This window comes from Entelurus aequoreus, linkage group LG07 (assembly GCF_033978785.1).
Source record: "Entelurus aequoreus isolate RoL-2023_Sb linkage group LG07, RoL_Eaeq_v1.1, whole genome shotgun sequence".
NCBI classification, from domain to species: Eukaryota; Metazoa; Chordata; class Actinopteri; order Syngnathiformes; family Syngnathidae; genus Entelurus; species Entelurus aequoreus.
In genome coordinates this window covers 9,492,098-9,512,242 of record NC_084737.1, presented here as the reverse complement: position 1 = coordinate 9,512,242, position 20,145 = coordinate 9,492,098, and the positions used below count along the sequence as shown (strand labels likewise).

The following is a 20,145-nucleotide window of genomic DNA, read 5'->3' as shown; positions in this document are numbered from 1 at the left end:
TGCGCCCTATTGTCCGAAAAAATATGCGACGTATTATTTAATAATTAATTATGTAGACCACAAAGAAGTCTTTTACATTTAGAAAAAATTCATAATAATATGACTCCTTTTAATGTGCCTTATAATCCGGTGCGCCCTATGGTCCGAAAAATATGCTATGTATTATTAAAATATGCTATGTATTATTTAATAATTAATGATGTAGACCACAAAGAAGTCTTTTACATCTAGAAAAAAATATGCTATGTATTATTTAATAATTAATTATGTAGAACACAAAGAAGTCTTTTACATTTAGAAAAAAATCATAATAATATGACTCCTTTAATGCGACTTATATTCTGGTGCGCCCTATGGTCCGAAAAAATATGCGACGTATTATTTAAGAATTAATTATGTAGACCACAAAGAAGTCTTTTACATTTAGAAAAAATTCATAATAATATGACTCCTTTAATGCGACTTATATTCTGGTGCGCCCTATGGTCCGAAAAAATATGCTATGTATTATTTAATAATTAATTATGTAGACCACAAAGAAGACTTTTACATTTAGAAAAAATTCATTATAATATGACTCCTTTTAATGCGCCTTATAATCCGGTGCGCCCTATGGTCCGAAAAATATGCTATGTATTATTTAAAATGTGCTATGTATTATTTAATAATTAATTATGTAGACCACAAAGAAGACTTTTACATTTAGAAAAAAATCATAATAATATGACTCCTTTAATGCGCCTTATAATCCGGTGCGCCCTAGGTTCCGAAAAAATATGTTGTGTATTATTTAAAATATGCTATGTATTATTTAATAATGAATTAATTATGTAGACCACAAAGAAGTATTTTACATTTAGAAAAAAATCATAATTATATGACCCCTTTTAATGTGTCTTCTAATCCGGTGCGCCCTATGGTCCGAAAAATATCCTATGTATTATTTAAAATATGCTATGTATTATTTAATAATTAATGATGTAGACCACAAAGAAGTCTTTTACATTTAGAAAAAAATATGCTATGTATTATTTAATAATTAATTATGTAGAACACAAAGAAGTCTTTTACATTTAGAAAAAAATCATAATAATATGACTCCTTTAATGCGACTTATATTCTGGTGCGCCCTATGGTCCGAAACAATATGCGACGTATTATTTAAGAATTAATTATGTAGACCACAAAGAAGTCTTTTACATTTAGAAAAAATTCATAATAATATGACTCCTTTAATGCGACTTATATTCTGGTGCGCCCTATGGTCCGAAAAAATATGCTATGTATTATTTAATAATTAATTATGTAGACCACAAAGAAGACTTTTACATTTAGAAAAAATTCATTATAATATGACTCCTTTTAATGCGCCTTATAATTCGGTGCGCCCTATGGTCCGAAAAATATGCTATGTATTATTTAAAATGTGCTATGTATTATTTAATAATTAATTATGTAGAACACAAAGAAGTCTTTTACATTTAGAAAAAAATCATAATAATATGACTCCTTTAATGCGACTTATATTCTGGTGCGCCCTATGGTCCGAAAAAATATGCGACGTATTATTTAAGAATTAATTATGTAGACCACAAAGAAGTCTTTTACATTTAGAAAAAATTCATAATAATATGACTCCTTTAATGCGACTTATATTCTGGTGCGCCCTATGGTCCGAAAAAATATGCTATGTATTATTTAATAATTAATTATGTAGACCACAAAGAAGACTTTTACATTTAGAACAAATTCATTATAATATGACTCCTTTTAATGCGCCTTATAATCCGGTGCGCCCTATGGTCCGAAAAATATGCTATGTATTATTTAAAATGTGCTATGTATTATTTAATAATTAATTATGTAGACCACAAAGAAGACTTTTACATTTAGAAAAAAATCATAATAATATGACTCCTTTAATGCGCCTTATAATCCGGTGCGCCCTAGGGTCCGAAAAAATATGTTGTGTATTATTTAAAATATGCTATGTATTATTTAATAATGAATTAATTATGTAGACCACAAAGAAGTATTTTACATTTAGAAAAAAATCATAATTATATGACCCCTTTTAATGTGTCTTCTAATCCGGTGCGCCCTATGGTCCGAAAAATATCCTATGTATTATTTAAAATATGCTATGTATTATTTAATAATTAATTATGTAGACCACAAAGAAGTCTTTTACATTTAGAAAAAAATCCTAATAATATGACTCCTTTAATGCGCCTTATAATCCGGTGCGCCCTATTAAAGTTATAAAGCAGGCAGGGGAAAAATGTTGTTTTTCTAAAGACCGACCTCACGCTGCTCAACAGGTAAATGAACTCGTGTGGCTGGTTTTTCATGTTTACTGAGCAGAAAGTGGGAAGCATCAGTGGGGCTGATCATGGAGTGACATCACGGAGTGACATCATGGTGTGACATCATGGCGTCACAATCTGCTGGTTGTGCTTGGAGACAGACGCCGCTCTGCACTGTTTGCCAATCAGGACATTGTGTGTGTCCTGGTGGTGAGGTCACAGCCCAGACAAATACATTATTACTATTATTGACTTTGGATAAGAATATTATTACAGAAACAAATTACTTTTAACACTTTTTTCTGCCTTTGAGACTGCTGCACCACATGGTGAAATTGGTGGCGCCCCCTATGTGATGTAGGGTTATACGGTATAACAGTACTAGTAAAGTACCACCATACTAATGAATCATATTCGGTACTATACCACCTCTGAAAAGTACCAGTCTACACCCCCTTTTTTTTTTAACAGGCATGATGTCATGTCGTCGTCATGTGGTGACATTGCTGGTGTTAAGAGCAGAGGAGCATGTATGGCAGCGCACACACACACACACACACACACACACACACAGAGTACTTACAAGCAGACACAGTGTGTAGACAGAAAAGGGAGAATGGATGCATTTTAGTGTGCAAAGTAAAGATAAAGGTGAAGTTATAACACTGAAACACCCTCAGGAAGAGCTGCTTTAAGACATGGCTAGCTAGCTAGCAGCTAACGTCCATCCACAGTGTTTTAGCTACTTCTAAATAACTAATCCTGGCCTCCATGGCGACAAAGTCAGTTTATTTCAAGTAACGTTATCACTGGAGGATGAGGAATAGCTAAACATGCTTCATTACACACCGTAGGAGGATACAATAGCTCACCGCCGTAACAATGTAAACAAATGCCATGGGTGGATCTACACTTGACATCCACTGTAATGATACCAAGTACAGGAGTGTATCTAGTCAATACTACTATGATTACATCGATATTGTTTAGCATCACAAAATATTTTTTGGGTTTTTTTGAGTTTATAAAGTCAGTAAATACGTCCCTGGACACATGAGGACTTTGAATATGACCAATGTATGATCCTGTAACTACTTGGTATCGGATCCATACCTAAATGTGTGGTATCATCCAAAACGAATGTCAAGTATCAAAGAAGAGAAGAATAAGTGATTATTACATTTGAACAGAAGTGTAGATAGAACATGTTAAAACAGAAAATAAGCAGATATTAACAGTAAATGAACAAGAGGATTAATAATCAATTTTCGACAGTTTGTCCCTCATAATGTGTACAAAATAATAATATTTAGAAAAGTATCGAAATATATTTTGGTACCGGTACCAAAATATTGGTATCAGGACAACCCCGATGTAATAAGTACGGTTTGGTTACTGTTCACAGTCCTGTTACCTGGGTTCTCAACGGTACCCATTTTCAGTACTTTTGTTATTTTGACAAGAAACATATTTTGACATAAAAATTATATTTTGACGCAAAAATTATATTTTGACATGAAAATTATATTTTGATGTGAAAATTATATTTTGACACGAAAATGATATTTTGACAAGAAAAATTAATTTTGACATATACATTATATTTTGACATAAAAATGATATTTTGACATTAAAATTATATTTTGACATAAAAATTATATTTTGACATAAAAATTATATTTTGACATAAAAATTATATTTTGACGCGAACATGATATTTTGACGTAAAAATATTTTGACACGAAAGTGATATTTTGATACAAAAATTATATTTTGACACGAAAATGCCATTTTGACACGAAAGTACTATTTTGACGCGAAAAATATATTTTGACAAGAAAAATAAATTTTGACACAAAAATGATATTTTGACACAAAAATGATATTTTGACACAAAAATTATATTTTGACGCAAAAATTATATTTTGACGCAAAAATTATATTTTGACATGAAACTGATATTTTGATGTGAAAATTATATTTTGACGTCAAAATATTTTGACACGAAAGTGATATTTTGATGCGAAAATGATATTTTGATACGAAAATGATATTTTGACACGAAAATGATATTTTGATGCGAAAATTATATTTTGACAAGAAAAATACATTTTGACATATAAATTATATTTTGACATAAAAATGATATTTTTAGATTAAAATGATATTTTGACATAAAAATTATATTTTGACATAAAATTATATTTTGACGCAAAAATTATATTTTGACATGAAACTAATATTTTGATGTGAAAATTATATTTTGACGTCAAAATATTTTGACACGAAAGTGATATTTTGATGCGAAAATGATATTTTGATACGAAAATGATATTTTGATGCGAAAATTATATTTTGACAAGAAAAATACATTTTTACATAAAAATGATATTTTTACATTAAAATTATATTTTGACATAAAAATTAGATTTTGACATAAAATTTATATTTTGACATAAAATTTATATTTTGACGCGAACATGATATTTTGACGTGAAAATATTTTGACACGAAAAAGATATTTTGATACAAAAATTATATTTTGACACGAAAATGCCATTTTGACATAAAAATGATATTTTGATGCGAAAAATATATTTTGACATAAAAATGATATTTTGATGCGAAAAATGTATTTTGACATAAAAATGATATTTTGACATAAAAATGATATTTTGACATAAAAATGATATTTTGACGCGAAAATCATATTTTGACGCGAAAATCATATTTTGACGCGAAAATCATATTTTGACACGAAAGTGACATTTTGACGCGAAAATGCTATTTTGACACGAAAATGATATTTTGACGCGAAAATGATATTTTGACACGAACAATTATATTTTGACATAAAAATTATTTTTTGACGGGAACATGATATTTTGACGTAAAAATATTTTGATACGAAAGTGATATTTTGATAGGAAAATGCTATTTTGACAAGAAACATATTTTGACATAAAAATTATATTTTGACATAAAATTATATTTTGACATGATATTTCGACGTAAAAATATTTTAACACGAAAGTGATATTTTGATCCGAAAATTACATTTCGACACGAAAATGCTATTTTTGTCAGGAGGTGTTGGTGACGAACCCCAGGATGCAGAGAAGGCAGGCTTGGTACAGGAAAACATAATTTCATGTCCAAAATAAATATAAAACACAAACCAGGAACTAGGAATAGCCAAACTGAAAACAGGAACCAGCAAACAGAAAAACTGGAAACAACTAACAGCTAACAGGATAACATGAAACAAGAAGCAAACTGTAAATAGCAATTAGGAACTAGCAAACAGGAACAGCTTACCGCAAACAAAGACATCGACAAGTATCAGCGACAATACTCCGAACCAGCCCAGACTGGATGGCAAGGCAGGTTTAAATAGCAGCCGGTTGATTGGCACCAGGTGTGGCCAGGTGCCATTCAGCCGCAGCTGAGGGAAAACAGCACTCAGGGAGAAGAGCAGGAAATAACCAAAATAAGAGCGCTGACAGGAAATAAAAGACAGAGGAAAAACCAAACCATAACTAAACTGTCAGCGACAAACCTGACAATTTTGACACGAAAGTGCTATTTTGATGCGAAACATATATTTTGACATAAAAATTATATTTGACACGAAAATTTTATTTTGACATAAAAATGATATATTGACATGAAAATTATATTTTGACGCGAAAATTATATTTTGACACGAAAATTATATTTTCACATAAAATTATATTTTGATGCGAAACTGATATTTTGACGTGAAAATATTTTGACGTGAAAATATTTCAACGCGAAAATGATATTTTGACACAAAAATGATATTTTGACACAAAAACTATATTTTGACACAAAAATTATATTTTGACGCAAAAATTATATTTTGACATGAAAATTATATTTTGATGTGAAAATTATATTTTGATGTCAAAATATTTTGACACGAAAGTGATATTTTGATACGAAAATATTTTGACACGAAAATGCTATTTTGACACGAAAGTGCTATTTTTACGCGAAAAATATATTTTGACGTAAAAATGATATTTTGATGCGAAAATGATATTTTGATACAAAAATTATATTTTGACGCGAAAATTATATTTTGACGTGATAACGATATTTTGACACGAAAGTGATATTTTGACACAAAATGGGATATTTTGACGTGAAAATTATATTTTGACGCGAAAATTATATTTTCACGCAAAAATTATATTTTGACACAAAAATTATATTTTGACACAAAAATTATATTTTGACACAAAAGTGATCAGAATAAGAATACCTTTATTGTCATTGTATGGAAAAAACAAAATTGGACAGCAATCCAGCTCAGTGCTTTTAAAACAAACCTACATAAAATAGTCTTAAAACAACAGCAATAATAATAGTGATATTTTGACACGAAAATGATATTTTGACACGAAAATGATATTTTGACGCAAAAATGATATTTTGACAAGAAAAATCTATTTTGACATAAAAATTATATTTTGACGTAAAAATATTTTGACACGAGAGTGATTTTTAGATACGAAAATTATATTTTGACATTAAAATTATATTTTGACATCAAAATCATATTTTGACATCAAAATTATATTTTGACATTAAAATTATATTTTGACGTAAAAATATTTTGACACGAGAGTGATTTTTAGATACGAAAATGATATTTTGACATGAAAATGCTATTTTGACACGAAAATTATATTTTGACAATAAAAATGTATTTTGACATAAAAATGATATTTTGACGCGAAAATTATATTTTGACACAAAAATTATATTTTGACACAAAAATTATATTTTGACACGAAAATTATATTTTGACACAAAAATTATATTTTCACATAGAATTATATTTTGACACGAAAATTATATTCTCACATAAAATGACATTTTGACACGAAAATTATATTTTCACATGAAATTATATTTTGATGCGAAAATGATATTTTGACGTGAAAATATTTTGACGTGAAAATATTTTGACGCGAAAATGATATTTTGACACAAATTTATATTTTGACATAAAAATTATAATTTTACATAAAAATCATATTTTTACAGTAAAAAATTATTTTTACATAAAATTTTTATTTTGACATTAAAATTATATTTTGACACGAAAATTATATTTTGACACGAAAATTATATTTTGACGCGAAAATTATATTTTGACGTAAAAATATTTTGACACGAAAGTGATATTTAGATACGAAAATTATATTTTGACACGAAAATGCGTTGACACGAAAGTGCTATTTTGACGCGTAAATGATATTCTGACAATAAAATGATATTTTGACATAAAAATGATATTTTGACACAAAAATTATATTTTGACACAAAAATGACATTTTGACGCGGAAATAATATTTTGACGTGAAAATAATGTTTTGACATGAAAATAATATTTTGACATGAAGATAATATTTTGACGCGAAAATTATATTTTGACGTGAAAATAATATTTTGACGTGAAAATAATATTTTGACATCAAAATAATATTTTGACGTGAAAATAATATTTTGACGTACAAATTATATTTTGACGCAAAAATTATATTTTGAAGCGAAAATGATATTTTCACATAAAAATTCTATTTTCACATAAAAATTCTATTTTCACATAGAAATTATATTTTGACGCGAAAATGATATTTTCACATAAAAATTATATTTTGACACAAAAATATTTTGACGTGAAAAATATTTTGACGCGAAAATTACATTTTGAAACAAAATTATATTTTGACGCGAAAATGATATTTGACGCGAAAATGATATTTTGACACGAAAGTGATATTTTGACACGAAAATGATATTTAGACACGAAAAAGATATTTAGACACAAAAGTGATATTTTGACGCGAAAATTGTATTTTGAGGGGAAAACTTCCTCAGACAGCCGAGCGGACCTTCAGTACCAGCACGGCACGTTTGAAGGACACCGAGAGAAGAAAAGAGCGAGGATTGCTGGCAGCTCGCATAAACAAAAGCAGACGAAACAATTGTTAACTCGTGTCCTAAACCCGGCGGGGTCACAGAAACAGAACCACGCCCAGCAGAACCACCACAACTCACACTTCTTTTCAACTAAAAACATGTAGAAGCATGTTTGATGCCGCATATGTACTCTATGTATGTACTCTATGTGTGTGTACTCTATGTGTGTGTGTGTGTGTGTGTGTGTGTGTGTTGTGGCACATGACAAAGTGGACTCAAATGTAGCGAGAGAAAGTCCAAACTAACAAAGTCCAGATGTGGGGAGCCTCAAAAGAAAAAGGAATGTTCAGGACACCCCTGATGTTGTTTGTGTTGTGTGTCATGACGAGACCACTAAACACACACACACACACACACACACACACACACACACACACACACACACACACACACACACACACACACACACACACACACACACACACACACACACACACACACACACACGGTTTATGTGTCTCCCGGGCAGTGGAGCAGTCAAAATGCCGCCCTCAGATGTTTGTTTTGGGTGCAGAGTGTTCCAATTGTTCCAGCTTTACAGATGCCGCCCTGCCTGCTGGGCGCTGTGGTGGAGACAACAGTGAAGGTTATTACTTTGGTCAATGGGACTAATGATTAATGATTAGTATGGCGTCTATTAGAGGTCAGCTCGCTATTTGTGGAGAAAGATCCATTTTCTTTAGTCCTCATAAGGGTGAGCTGATAGCAGGAGTCAGGCTCCGCCCTCAACCTGTCACCAGCCAATCACAGGACACGTACACTTTCCAATCAACATATAATAAATGAGGCGCCAGGGTACAGTACATGAGCATTAGTTTCTGGTAGGGTTGTCCCCATAGAAATAATTTGGTATCACAATGTAATTCAAGGATTTTCAAAATAAAGCGGAACAAAAAAAAAAGTAATTATTGGCTTTATATTAACAGAAACATCTCATTAGGCATAAGTTTGTTAATGCAATCAAATAATCATTTTGGCAATGATTGGATCCTCACTTTGGAGTGACAGGCGAGCATCCAATCACAGTCTCGTTAACACCAGGCTACCTAGGTAGGCTACTGTCAACAACTTGTGATCTGATTGGCCCTCGCAACTGTCTATCAACTGTATGCGTTCTGTTGGTTTACACTATGTTGATTCTTGTTGGCAACAAGACAGCTGACTTCTGATTGGTAATTTGCTGTAAGTAAGAAGAGAAACTGCAACAAAATAAAAGCATCCATCCCATCAGGCTATTATTGATCCGATACCAATACCCACCATGACAATGATACCATGGGTATTTAGACCCCTCCTCCTCACTCATGGTGCTCCTGTACGCTTCAAATGGCTGCATTTGGAAGTCCAAGGCAAGACTTTGTGTCAGAATAATTGTATATAAGTTATCACACAACTTGTTTCCCCATGAGTTCAGGCTGCCCTGCGAGAAGACAAAAGCTGTCTTTGTTCTTATCAAGCAAAGGCTTGTAAACCTCCACTGTGTGCGATGGGATGCGATGTTGAGGTGTCGGTTTCCCTGATCTATTGGACAGCCACAGGAAGACCTTGTCACGACCCGAGATCTACAATGCAGAGAGGGGGCAGACCTGACACGGCTCCAGGCACCTTTTCTTTAAACTGTTTATGACCGAGTGCGGCAGCTGTTTATGACCCCCCCTACCCTTCGAAACAGCTGCAGCCATGTAATCAGGAAATGCCCAAATAAATGAGGAGGCGTGGACTTCCCTCCTCAGAGCGTGGGACGACACTGTACGAGGGTACAGGACGACGCGCTCTCCTCGTAAGCTAAATTGAATCCTGTCTCTGTCCGATTCCTTGCTTCTTGTCTCGTGTAATAGATGTCATCGGTGTTTGAACCTGCCACTTTGGTTCACCCCTGTTCAGGTTTTGTAAGCTTCTCTGTGCTGCACCTGAGGATCTTAGTAAACCATCCAATCTCAGTGTTTGTGTTTCTCCAAGTCACAGGTGTCAAAGTCCACCACATTTTTTGTTATAAGAATCCATTTTTTTAAATGATTATCTCCATGAAACCAGAAGGAGCTTTTCTAACCATGAACCTGTTTTAAAAAGTATTATTATAACATAATAATTATAATACCAATATTGCAAGAATCAGTTTGAATGGAGAATCAGTTCTGAATGGGATCATCACCCCAGGAATGGGAATCAGATGAAATCATGGAGTTTTTTCGAGTCAAAATATCAATTTTGTGTCAAAATATCACTTTCTCGTCAAAATATCATTTTTGTATCAAAATATCACTTTCGTGTGAAAATATTACATTTTGTGTCAAGATATCACTTTCGTGTCAAAATATCACTTTCTAGTCAAAATATCATTTTCGCGTCAAAATATCACTTTCGTGTCAAAATATAATTTCAGCGTCAAAATATCACTTTCGTGTCAAAATATCATTTTCGCGTCAAAATATCACTTTCGTGTCAAAATATAATTTTCGCGTCAAAATACCATTTTTATGTCAAAATATAATTTTTATGTCAAAATATCATTTTCGCGTCAAAATATAATTTTTATGTCAAAATATAAATTTTATGTCAAAATATCATTTTAATGTCAAAATATAATTTTTATGTCAAAATATATTTTTCTTGTCAAAATATATTTTTCTTGTCAAAATAGCATTTTCGCGTCAAAATATAATTTTCGTGTCAAAATATAATTTTCATGTCAAAACATAATTTTCGTGTCAAAATATAATTTTTGCGTCAAAATATAATTTTCGTGTCTAAATATAATTTTTGTGTCAAAATATAATTTCTGCGTCAAAATATCACGTTCTAGTCAATATATCACGTTCTAGTCAAAATATCACTTTTGTGTCAAAATATCACTTTCTAGTCAAAATATCACTTTTGTGTCAAAATATCCCTTTCTAGTCAAAATATAATTTTCGTGTCAAAATATAATTTTCGCGTCAAAATATAATTTTCGCGTCAATACATAATTTTCGCGTCAAAATATAATTTTCGCGTCAAAATATAATTTTCGCATCAAAATATAATTTTCGCGTCAAAATATCACGTTCTAGTCAAAATATCCCTTTTGTGTCAAAATATCACTTTCTAGTCAAAATATCACGTTCTAGTCAAAATATCACTTTTGTGTCAAAATATCACTTTCTAGTCAAAATATCACTTTTGTGTCAAAATATCACTTTCTAGTCAAAATATCACTTTTGTGTCAAAATATCACTTTCTAGTCAAAATATAATTTTTGTGTCAAAATATAATTTTTGCGTCAAATATAATTTTCGCGTCAAAATATTATTTTCCCGTCAAAATATTTGTATGTTTTTTAAATATTTTCTATAATTTTCATGTCGAAATATAATTTTCATGTCGAAATATAATTTTCACGTCAAATATAATTTTCACGTCAAATATAATTTTCACGTCAAAATATCACTTTCTAGTCAAAATATAATTTTTGTGTCAAAATATAATTTTCGCGTCAAAATATAATTTTCGCGTCAATACATAATTTTCGCGTGAAAATATAATTTTCGCGGCAAAATATAATTTTCGCGTCAAAATATAATTTTCGCGTCAAAATATAATTTTCGCGTCAAAATATAATTTTTGCGTCAAAATATAATTTTCGCGTCAAAATATAATTTTCGCGTCAAAATATAATTTTCGCGTCAAAATATCACGTTCTAGTCAAAATATCACTTCCTAGTCAAAATATCACTTTCTAGTCAAAATATCCCTTTTGTGTCAAAATATCCCTTTTGTGTCAAAATATCACTTTCTAGTCAAAATATCACTTTTGTGTCAAAATATCACTTTGTAGTTAAAATATAATTTTTGTGTCAAAATATAATTTTTGCGTCAAATATAATTTTCTCGTCAAAATATTATTTTCCCGTCAAAATATTATTTTCCCGTCAAAATATTTGTATATTTTTTAAATATTTTCTATAATTTTCGTGTCTAAATATAATTTTCATGTCGAAATATAATTTTCACGTCAAACGTAATTTTCACGTCAAAATATCACTTTCGTGTCAAAATATAATTTTCGCGTCAAAATATAATTTTTATGTCAAAATATCATTTTTATGTCAAAATATCATTTTTATGTCAAAATATCATTTTTATGTCAAAATATCATTTTCGTGTGAAAATATAATTTTTGTATCAAAATATCACTTTCGTGAAATGTAATGGCGAGCGCATATCATTATGTCAAGATAATGGCACTAGCATTTACTTCATTTAAGAATATTTGTCGACATATTGTTTTGGAAAGTCTTGACAAGCCAAATGTTCTTGTTCTATTAGCAGATAATTTTGCTTAGTTCAAATAAAATACCCCTCATTTTTGTATTTTTTTTCTTGTTTTTGAACATGACTTTTTGCAGTGTAGTGATTAACCTCCTCTGCTAACAAGCTACGGACAAAGCCTCGCACGGCATGCTGGGTAGCCCGTGATGGATGCTGACTCACGCCATTTTCCACTGACCTCTCAGAAATGGGACCCCAACCTGAAGGTGCTGGCTGAGGGCTACGCCGCCAAGTGCATCTGGAACCACAACCCGGACCTGGAGGACACCGGCGAGAACCTGTTCGCTGGCACGGGACCTCTGGACCTGCGGGTGGCCATGGAGAAATGGTTCCTGGGTGAGTTGACTCCTCTCGGCCGATAAGATGAGGGAAAAAGAACATCTGGCAGCTGAGGGGCCAAAGAAGACGTGATGGGGAAGTTCTGAGCTCTTGATGAGGACTTGAGCGTGACATCCTTAGCCAGCTCCTGAGGTGGACCCCACCCAGGTCCACTTGCTTTAAATTCACAAGTCTGACGGTGTCTGTGTGTGTGTGTGTGCGTGTGTGTGTGTGTTGTCATGTTTGCAGAACATCTCCACTACGACTTCCACAACAACAGCTGCCATGAAGACCAGATGTGTGGACACTACACACAGGTCGCTCACACACACACACACAGACACACACACACACACACACACACACACACACACACACACACACACACACACACACACACACACACACACACACACACACACACACACACACACACACACACACAGACGGTGGGGGCTAACATAATGACATAATTAATCGTCGAATTTGCATAATTTGCCGTGACACAAAGCCCAAAAGCAGTGAAGTTGTCACGTTGTTTACTATGAAGCCACGCTGTTGTAACACGTGGCTTGGCAATGTCTGGCTGAAATAAGCAGGGGCGTCCATGCTTGGATGGCAACATATGTCGCTCCAAAAGCTGTATGTACCTTTCAAGCATTAATGGTGCCTTCACAGATGTGTAAGTTACCCATGTCTTGGCCACTAATACACCCCCATACCATCACACATGCTGCCTTTTTACACGTTCACCCTAGAACAGTCCCCATGGTTCTTTTCCTCTTTGGTCCACAGTTTCCAAAAAACAATTTGAAACGTGGACTCGTCAGACCACAGAACACTTTCCCACTTTGCATCAGTCCATCTTAGATGAGCGTTTCTGGGTGTTGTTGATAAATGGCTTTGGCTTTGCATAGTAGAGTTTCAACTTGCACTTACAGATGTAGCGACCAACTGTAGTTACTGACAGTGGTTTTCTGAAGTGTTCCTGAGCCCATGTGGTGATATCCTTTACACACTGATGTGGCTTTTTGATGCAGCAGCGCCTGAGGGATCCAAGGTGTGTAATATCATGGCTTACGTGCAGTGATTTCTCCACATTCTCGGAACCTTTTGATGATATCACGGAGCGTAGATGGTGAAATCCCTAAATTCCTTGGTTGAGAAATGTTGTTGTTAAACAATTTGCTCAGGCATTTGTTGACAAAGTGGTGACCCTCGCCCCCGTCCTTGTTTGGGAACGACTGAAGCTGCTTTTATACCCAATCATGGCACCCACCTGTTCCCAATTAGCCCGTTCACCTGTGGGATGTTCCAAATAAGTCTTTGATGAGCATTCCTTTAACTTTCTCACTCTTTTTTGCCACTCGTGCCAGCTTTTTTGAAACATGTCGCATGCGTCAAATTCCAAATGAGCTAATATTTGCACAAAAATACCAACGTTTCTCAGTGTGAACATGAAATATCTTGTCTTTGCAGTCTATTCAATTGAATATAAGTTGAAAAGGATTTGTTGTATTCTCTTTTTATTTACCATTATTTACCAAAAGTGACAAACTTGAACCTACTTTCTGCTCTTTAGACAATATTTGAGAATATAATGTGTGTGTGTGTGTTCCAGATGGTGTGGTCAGACACACACAGGGTGGGCTGTGCCTTCCACCAGTGTAACCAAATGGAGGGTCTGGCCTGGGAGAAGATCTCATACCTGGTGTGCAACTACTACCCAGCGTCAGTATCACTACTCGGACTTTTACTACTACTTGAGCTCAGCAAGCACTCCCCCTAGTGGACACTTGCTTTATTCTGCTCTCTATGTGTGTGTGTGTGTCCTTGCAGGGGGAACTATGAAGACGAGCGTCCTTACGTGGAAGGAGAATCGTGCTCCAGTTGTCCAGAAGATCTAAAAATATGTGAAAACAACCTCTGCGGTGAGTACGAAGTCAAAGAGAACGATTACAAAGACGTCAGTAATAATCTGTTGTGGGGGTCACACCTTTATCTAAAGAAAAACTGTACAAAACAAACAGATACTGTTGCGCGCGACCAGTCTTTGACACACTGGTCAATCCCAAGTTCTTTTGGATGACATATATGTTGAGTAAGAAGGACCCCGGAGACAGAATAGTACTTTGCCAAGTTTTACTGAAGCTTCAGGAGACCAGCCCTTTACAAGGCGACAATAGCATCAGCAAGCCAGGTCTAAATCCAGACAAAAAGAGTCAGTTTATGTAGAGCGAAAACGGACCCTCCCGCCCGGAAAGGAGCGCAGCTGCTTCTCCAAAACAGATAAGGAACTGGCCAAAACAGCTCTGTGAGCCGACCAACAGGAAGCCCTTAAGACAAAACAAAGAGTTTACTAGCGGACATAAGATAAAGGCAAGGAACACAGTCAACATCCCAGTTGTCCTTGAAAAGGGGGCAGGATTCAGAGCGTCTTTCGCTGCAATGGTCTCACTGGGGTGTTTATTGCAGGGGTGTCCAAACTTTTTCCACTGAGGGCCGCACACGGAAAAATTAAAGCATGTGGGGGCCATTTTGATATTTTTCATTTTCAAACCATAACAAAATATATGCATTTTTTTAATTTATTTTACCTATAGGGGTCCCGGGGACCATAAAGGGTCTCAGTCATTAAAATGTAAAAAAAAAAATAAGTCAGACTATTATTTTTTTTAAATTATTTAAGGCTTACAGTAAATCTCTATATCAACTTCAAGTTGATATAAAGTAATACAAATTAAAAAAAATGTTTTATGGCTTTTCTGTCAAAAACAACTAGTAAAACTGAAATATGCAGTATTTAGTAATTAGAGCCCTAAAAGATCAATAATGCAGGACACCATTGATTTGAATTATTTCATATTTTTGAGTAATCACAGTGAAAAGATAAATAAAAAAAATCACTAAATATATTTGGGATCCAAAAGGTTCCCCACTCATAAATTGATACATTTTTATTAGGTTTTTCTTTTACTTTCAACACTTAAGTTACGAGATCAACTTCAGACATATCTGTCCATTTTATGCTGGAACTATTATTTTGTTGGTTTTATGCGCTTTTGTCGAAGAAAACGTTGATGTTTTGATATGGCTACTACACAATACATGCAATATTTACCACATAAAACATTTTAAAGTGAAATATTTGAAGTAATTGGAGAATAATTCATTATAACATGGATTTTTTTGTCATTATTATTATTTTTTTGAGCAATGGCAAAAAAAGAAAAAGGAAGAAAGACAAAAGAAAAAAAAAAACAGCCTGCATGGCAGCTTTTGTGTCAACATTGCAACTTGTTCTCGTTAGATTTCACCCCATTCCACTTTTTGTAATGTTCTTTTTTATTTTTACAATAGTGTTTCCAGAATGTGTGGCGGGCCGCTAAACAATCAGCTAGAATTCACCAACTCGAGTATTTCATATTATATATATATATATATATATATATATATATATATATATATATATATATATATATATATATATATATATATATATATATATATATATATATATATATATATATATATATATATGTATGAAATACTTGACTTTCAGTGAATTCTAGCTATATATATATTTTTTAAATTGTATTTTATTTACATAGAAGAAAAAAAAATACTTGAATTTCAGTGTTCCAGTGGCTATCCATTAGAAATATAATTTTTGTGTCAAAATATAATTTTTGCGTCAAATATAATTTTCGCGTCAAAATATTATTTTCCCGTCAAAATATTATTTTCCCATCAAAATATTATTTTCCCGTCAAAATATTTTTATATTTTTTAAATATTTTGTATAATTTTCGTGTCGAAATATAATTTTCATGTCGAAATATAATTTTCACGTCAAATATAATTTTCACGTCAAAATATCACTTTCTAGTCAAAATATAATTTTCGTGTCAAAATATAATTTTCGCGTCAAAATATAATTTTCGCGTCAAAATATAATTTTTGCGTCAAAATATAATTTTTGCGTCAAAATACAATTTTTGCGTCAAAATATAATTTTCGCGTCAAAATATAATTTTCGCGTCAAAATATCACGTTCTAGTCAAAATATCACTTTCTAGTCAAAATATCCCTTTTGTGTCAAAATATCACTATTATCACTATTGTAAAAATAAAAAAGAACATTACAAAAAGTGGAATGGGGTGAAATCTAACGAGGAAAAGATGGCAGTATTGTCCTGTTTAACTTCTCCGTTCATGATGAGTATATCATTTTGGCCGCCATGTCTGTACTAATGAAATACTTGACTTTCAGTGAATTCTAGCTATATATATATATTTTTTATTTTATTTTATTTACATAGAAGAAAAAAAATACTTGAATTTCAGTGTTCCAGTGGCTATCCATTAGAAGTATAATTTTTGTGTCAAAATATAATTTTTGCGTCAAATATAATTTTCGCGTCAAAATATTATTTTCCCGTCAAAATATTATTTTCCCGTCAAAATATTATTTTCCCGTCAAAATATTTGTATATTTTTGAAATATTTTCTATAATTTTCATGTCGAAATATAATTTTCATGTCGAAATATAATTTTCACGTCAAATATAATTTTCACGTCAAAATATCACTTTCTAGTCAAAATATAATTTTCGTGTCAAAATATAATTTTCGCGTCAAAATATAATTTTCGCGTCAAAATATAATTTTCGCGTCAAAATATAATTTTCGCGTCAATACATAATTTTCGCGTCAAAATATAATTTTCGCGTCAAAATATAATTTTCGCGTCAAAATATAATTTTCGCGTCAAAATATAATTTTCGCGTCAAAATATAATTTTCGCGTCAAAATATAATTTTCGCGTTAAAATATAATTTTTGCGTCAAAATATAATTTTTGCGTCAAAATATAATTTTCGCGTCAAAATATAATTTTCGCGTCAAAATATAATTTTCGCGTCAAAATATCACGTTCTAGTCAAAATATCACTTTCTAGTCAAAATATCCCTTTTGTGTCAAAATATCACTATTATCACTATTGTAAAAATAAAAAAGAACATTACAAAAAGTGGAATGGGGTGAAATCTAACGAGGAAAAGATGGCAGTATTGTCCTGTTTAACTTCTCCGTTCATGATGAGTATATCATTTCGGCCGCCGTGTCTGTAATTTCCTCGTTCTTCTGCTCCGTCTCCTTGTTGTGTGCGCAGTTGTGCCCTCTATAAAAGCCCTAGATGTTATGACGTCTTTGGGCAGGCGAGCTGTTTATTTTGTGGGAAAGCGGGCGTGAGAACAGGCTGTCCCCACTCAGTCTCAGGTCCGCATTGAGCTGGAGGGGGCGTGGCCTCCAGCTCCGGCTGAATACCGGGAGTTTGCCGGGAGAAAATCTCTGCCGGGAGGTTGTCGGGAGAGGCGCTGAATATCGGGATTCTCCCGCTAAAAATGGGAGGGTTGGCGAGTATGCTCAGAGCGGAAAGCTTCCCCGAGATGTTATCCAATTTGTGACTCGGTTCAGAAACCAGAAAAGTCTGAGTTACCACAGCTCTGGCTATTCCTTAATCACTTTTGGGACTTTTTGCGTTAGGATACCTTGAACGGCTGCTTACTGCGTCCTGTTATTATGGTTCCTCGACTGGAAGCACACCACTTTGTGTGTCCAGAAACAACCTTTCCGTCAGGTACACCCCCCCTCCCCCCCTCCAGAACCAGAGCTTCTCGTCGATAAGGTCTTGCCAATTTTGTTGAGAGGCCAGTTGAGTCTATAATTCCATGGTTTGGATTTTGGAGAGCGGTGCAAATAGAGGCTCCGAGACGGTTAAGACAAGACCAAACTAAGAAGACAGGGGAGAGAGGGAAGGGGTGGTGTCCGCCTTTGTTGAGAGCAGCCGCACAAATGAGACGGTTGAAGAAGGTTTTTTCATTGGGTTTTTTTTCAGTTCCTGAAATCGTGGAGGACGATGGTGAAGGTGAAGCTGAAGCTGAAGGTGGAGCTGAAGTTGAAGGTGAAGGTGAAGCTGAAGCTGAAGGAGAAGCTGAAGGTGGAGCTGAAGCTGAAGGTGAAGGTGAAGCTGAAGCTGAAGGAGAAGCTGAAGGTGAAGCTGAAGGTGAAGGTGAAGCTGAAGGTGAAGGTGAAGGTGAAGAAGAGGAGTCCACCGTTCTTCCTCCTCTTGTGACATCAGACCCCACCTTCCAGCCGGAAGAGGAGGCAGAAGAGATTCTTCCTCCCGCAATAACAGAGTCCTTCCACCAAGCAGACATCCATACCACCACTACTCGTCCCAGTACCACCACCACTACTAGTCCCAGTACCACCACTACTCGTCCCAGTACCACCGCCACTACACCCAGTATCAGCACTACGCGCAGTACCACAAGTACCAAGGCCTCGTCCCAGGACCGTGCAGCCCCCAACACACCGAGAACCCCACCTCCAAAAGCTCAACGGGAAGCGGAGACAAAGAAGGAGGCGGAGTCAAAGAAGGAGGCGGAGGCAAAGAAGGAGGCGGAGCTGGCCGATAAGGGCTTGAAGGTGAAAGGAGGCAAGGAACGAAGTATGGATGGGATCAGAGTGGACATCATAACAATAAAAGAGCAGGACATCCTGGTGATACCTAAGCATGTATCACCATCATCGTCATCATCATCATCTCCATCGCCCGCGCTGATGTTTGTATCTTGTCTCATCTTCATCCTCAACATCTAGTAGTACAACATCTAGTAGTACAACACCGCCAGGACTGCTGGAACTTGAAAGAGGTGCGGCTGGACGTCGCCTCCCCGCTTCAACTTAACAGCGCAGTATCATAGCATATATGTATATACTGTATGTATATATATATATATATATATATATATATATATATATGTACCATATATACTGTATGTATATATGTATATGTACCATATATACTGTATGCATATACTGTATGTATATATATATACATACAGTATACAGTATACGTTACATAAATATATATGTACCATATATACTGTATGTATATATATATACATACAGTATACAGTATATGTTACATAAATATATATGTACCATATATACTGTATGTATATATATATATATATATATATATATATATATATATATATATATATATATATATATATATATATATATATATATATATATATATATATATATATATATATATATATATGTGAGAAGCGGAACATGCTAGGTTGTAGAGTCTCCATCCCACGGGCGTGTCGACGCAAAGAAG

The 20,145-nt window shown here is 33.7% G+C and overlaps 1 protein-coding gene across 1 annotated transcript in view; it reads left to right on the top strand.

The window, feature by feature from the left end:
- The window catches only part of LOC133652946 (peptidase inhibitor 16-like), a 38,142-nt gene extending 18,429 nt beyond the window's left edge, over positions 1 to 19,713 (top strand). The window contains exons 2-6 of the mRNA XM_062051903.1: positions 12,815 to 12,965; positions 13,197 to 13,264; positions 14,569 to 14,678; positions 14,787 to 14,878; positions 18,847 to 19,713. Of these exons, the coding sequence (XP_061907887.1) occupies positions 12,815 to 12,965; positions 13,197 to 13,264; positions 14,569 to 14,678; positions 14,787 to 14,878; positions 18,847 to 19,613 (1,188 nt within the window). The 3' untranslated portion in view covers positions 19,614 to 19,713. The remainder of the gene's footprint in view (positions 1 to 12,814; positions 12,966 to 13,196; positions 13,265 to 14,568; positions 14,679 to 14,786; positions 14,879 to 18,846) is intronic.
- The last annotated feature ends 432 nt before the right edge of the window (positions 19,714 to 20,145 follow it).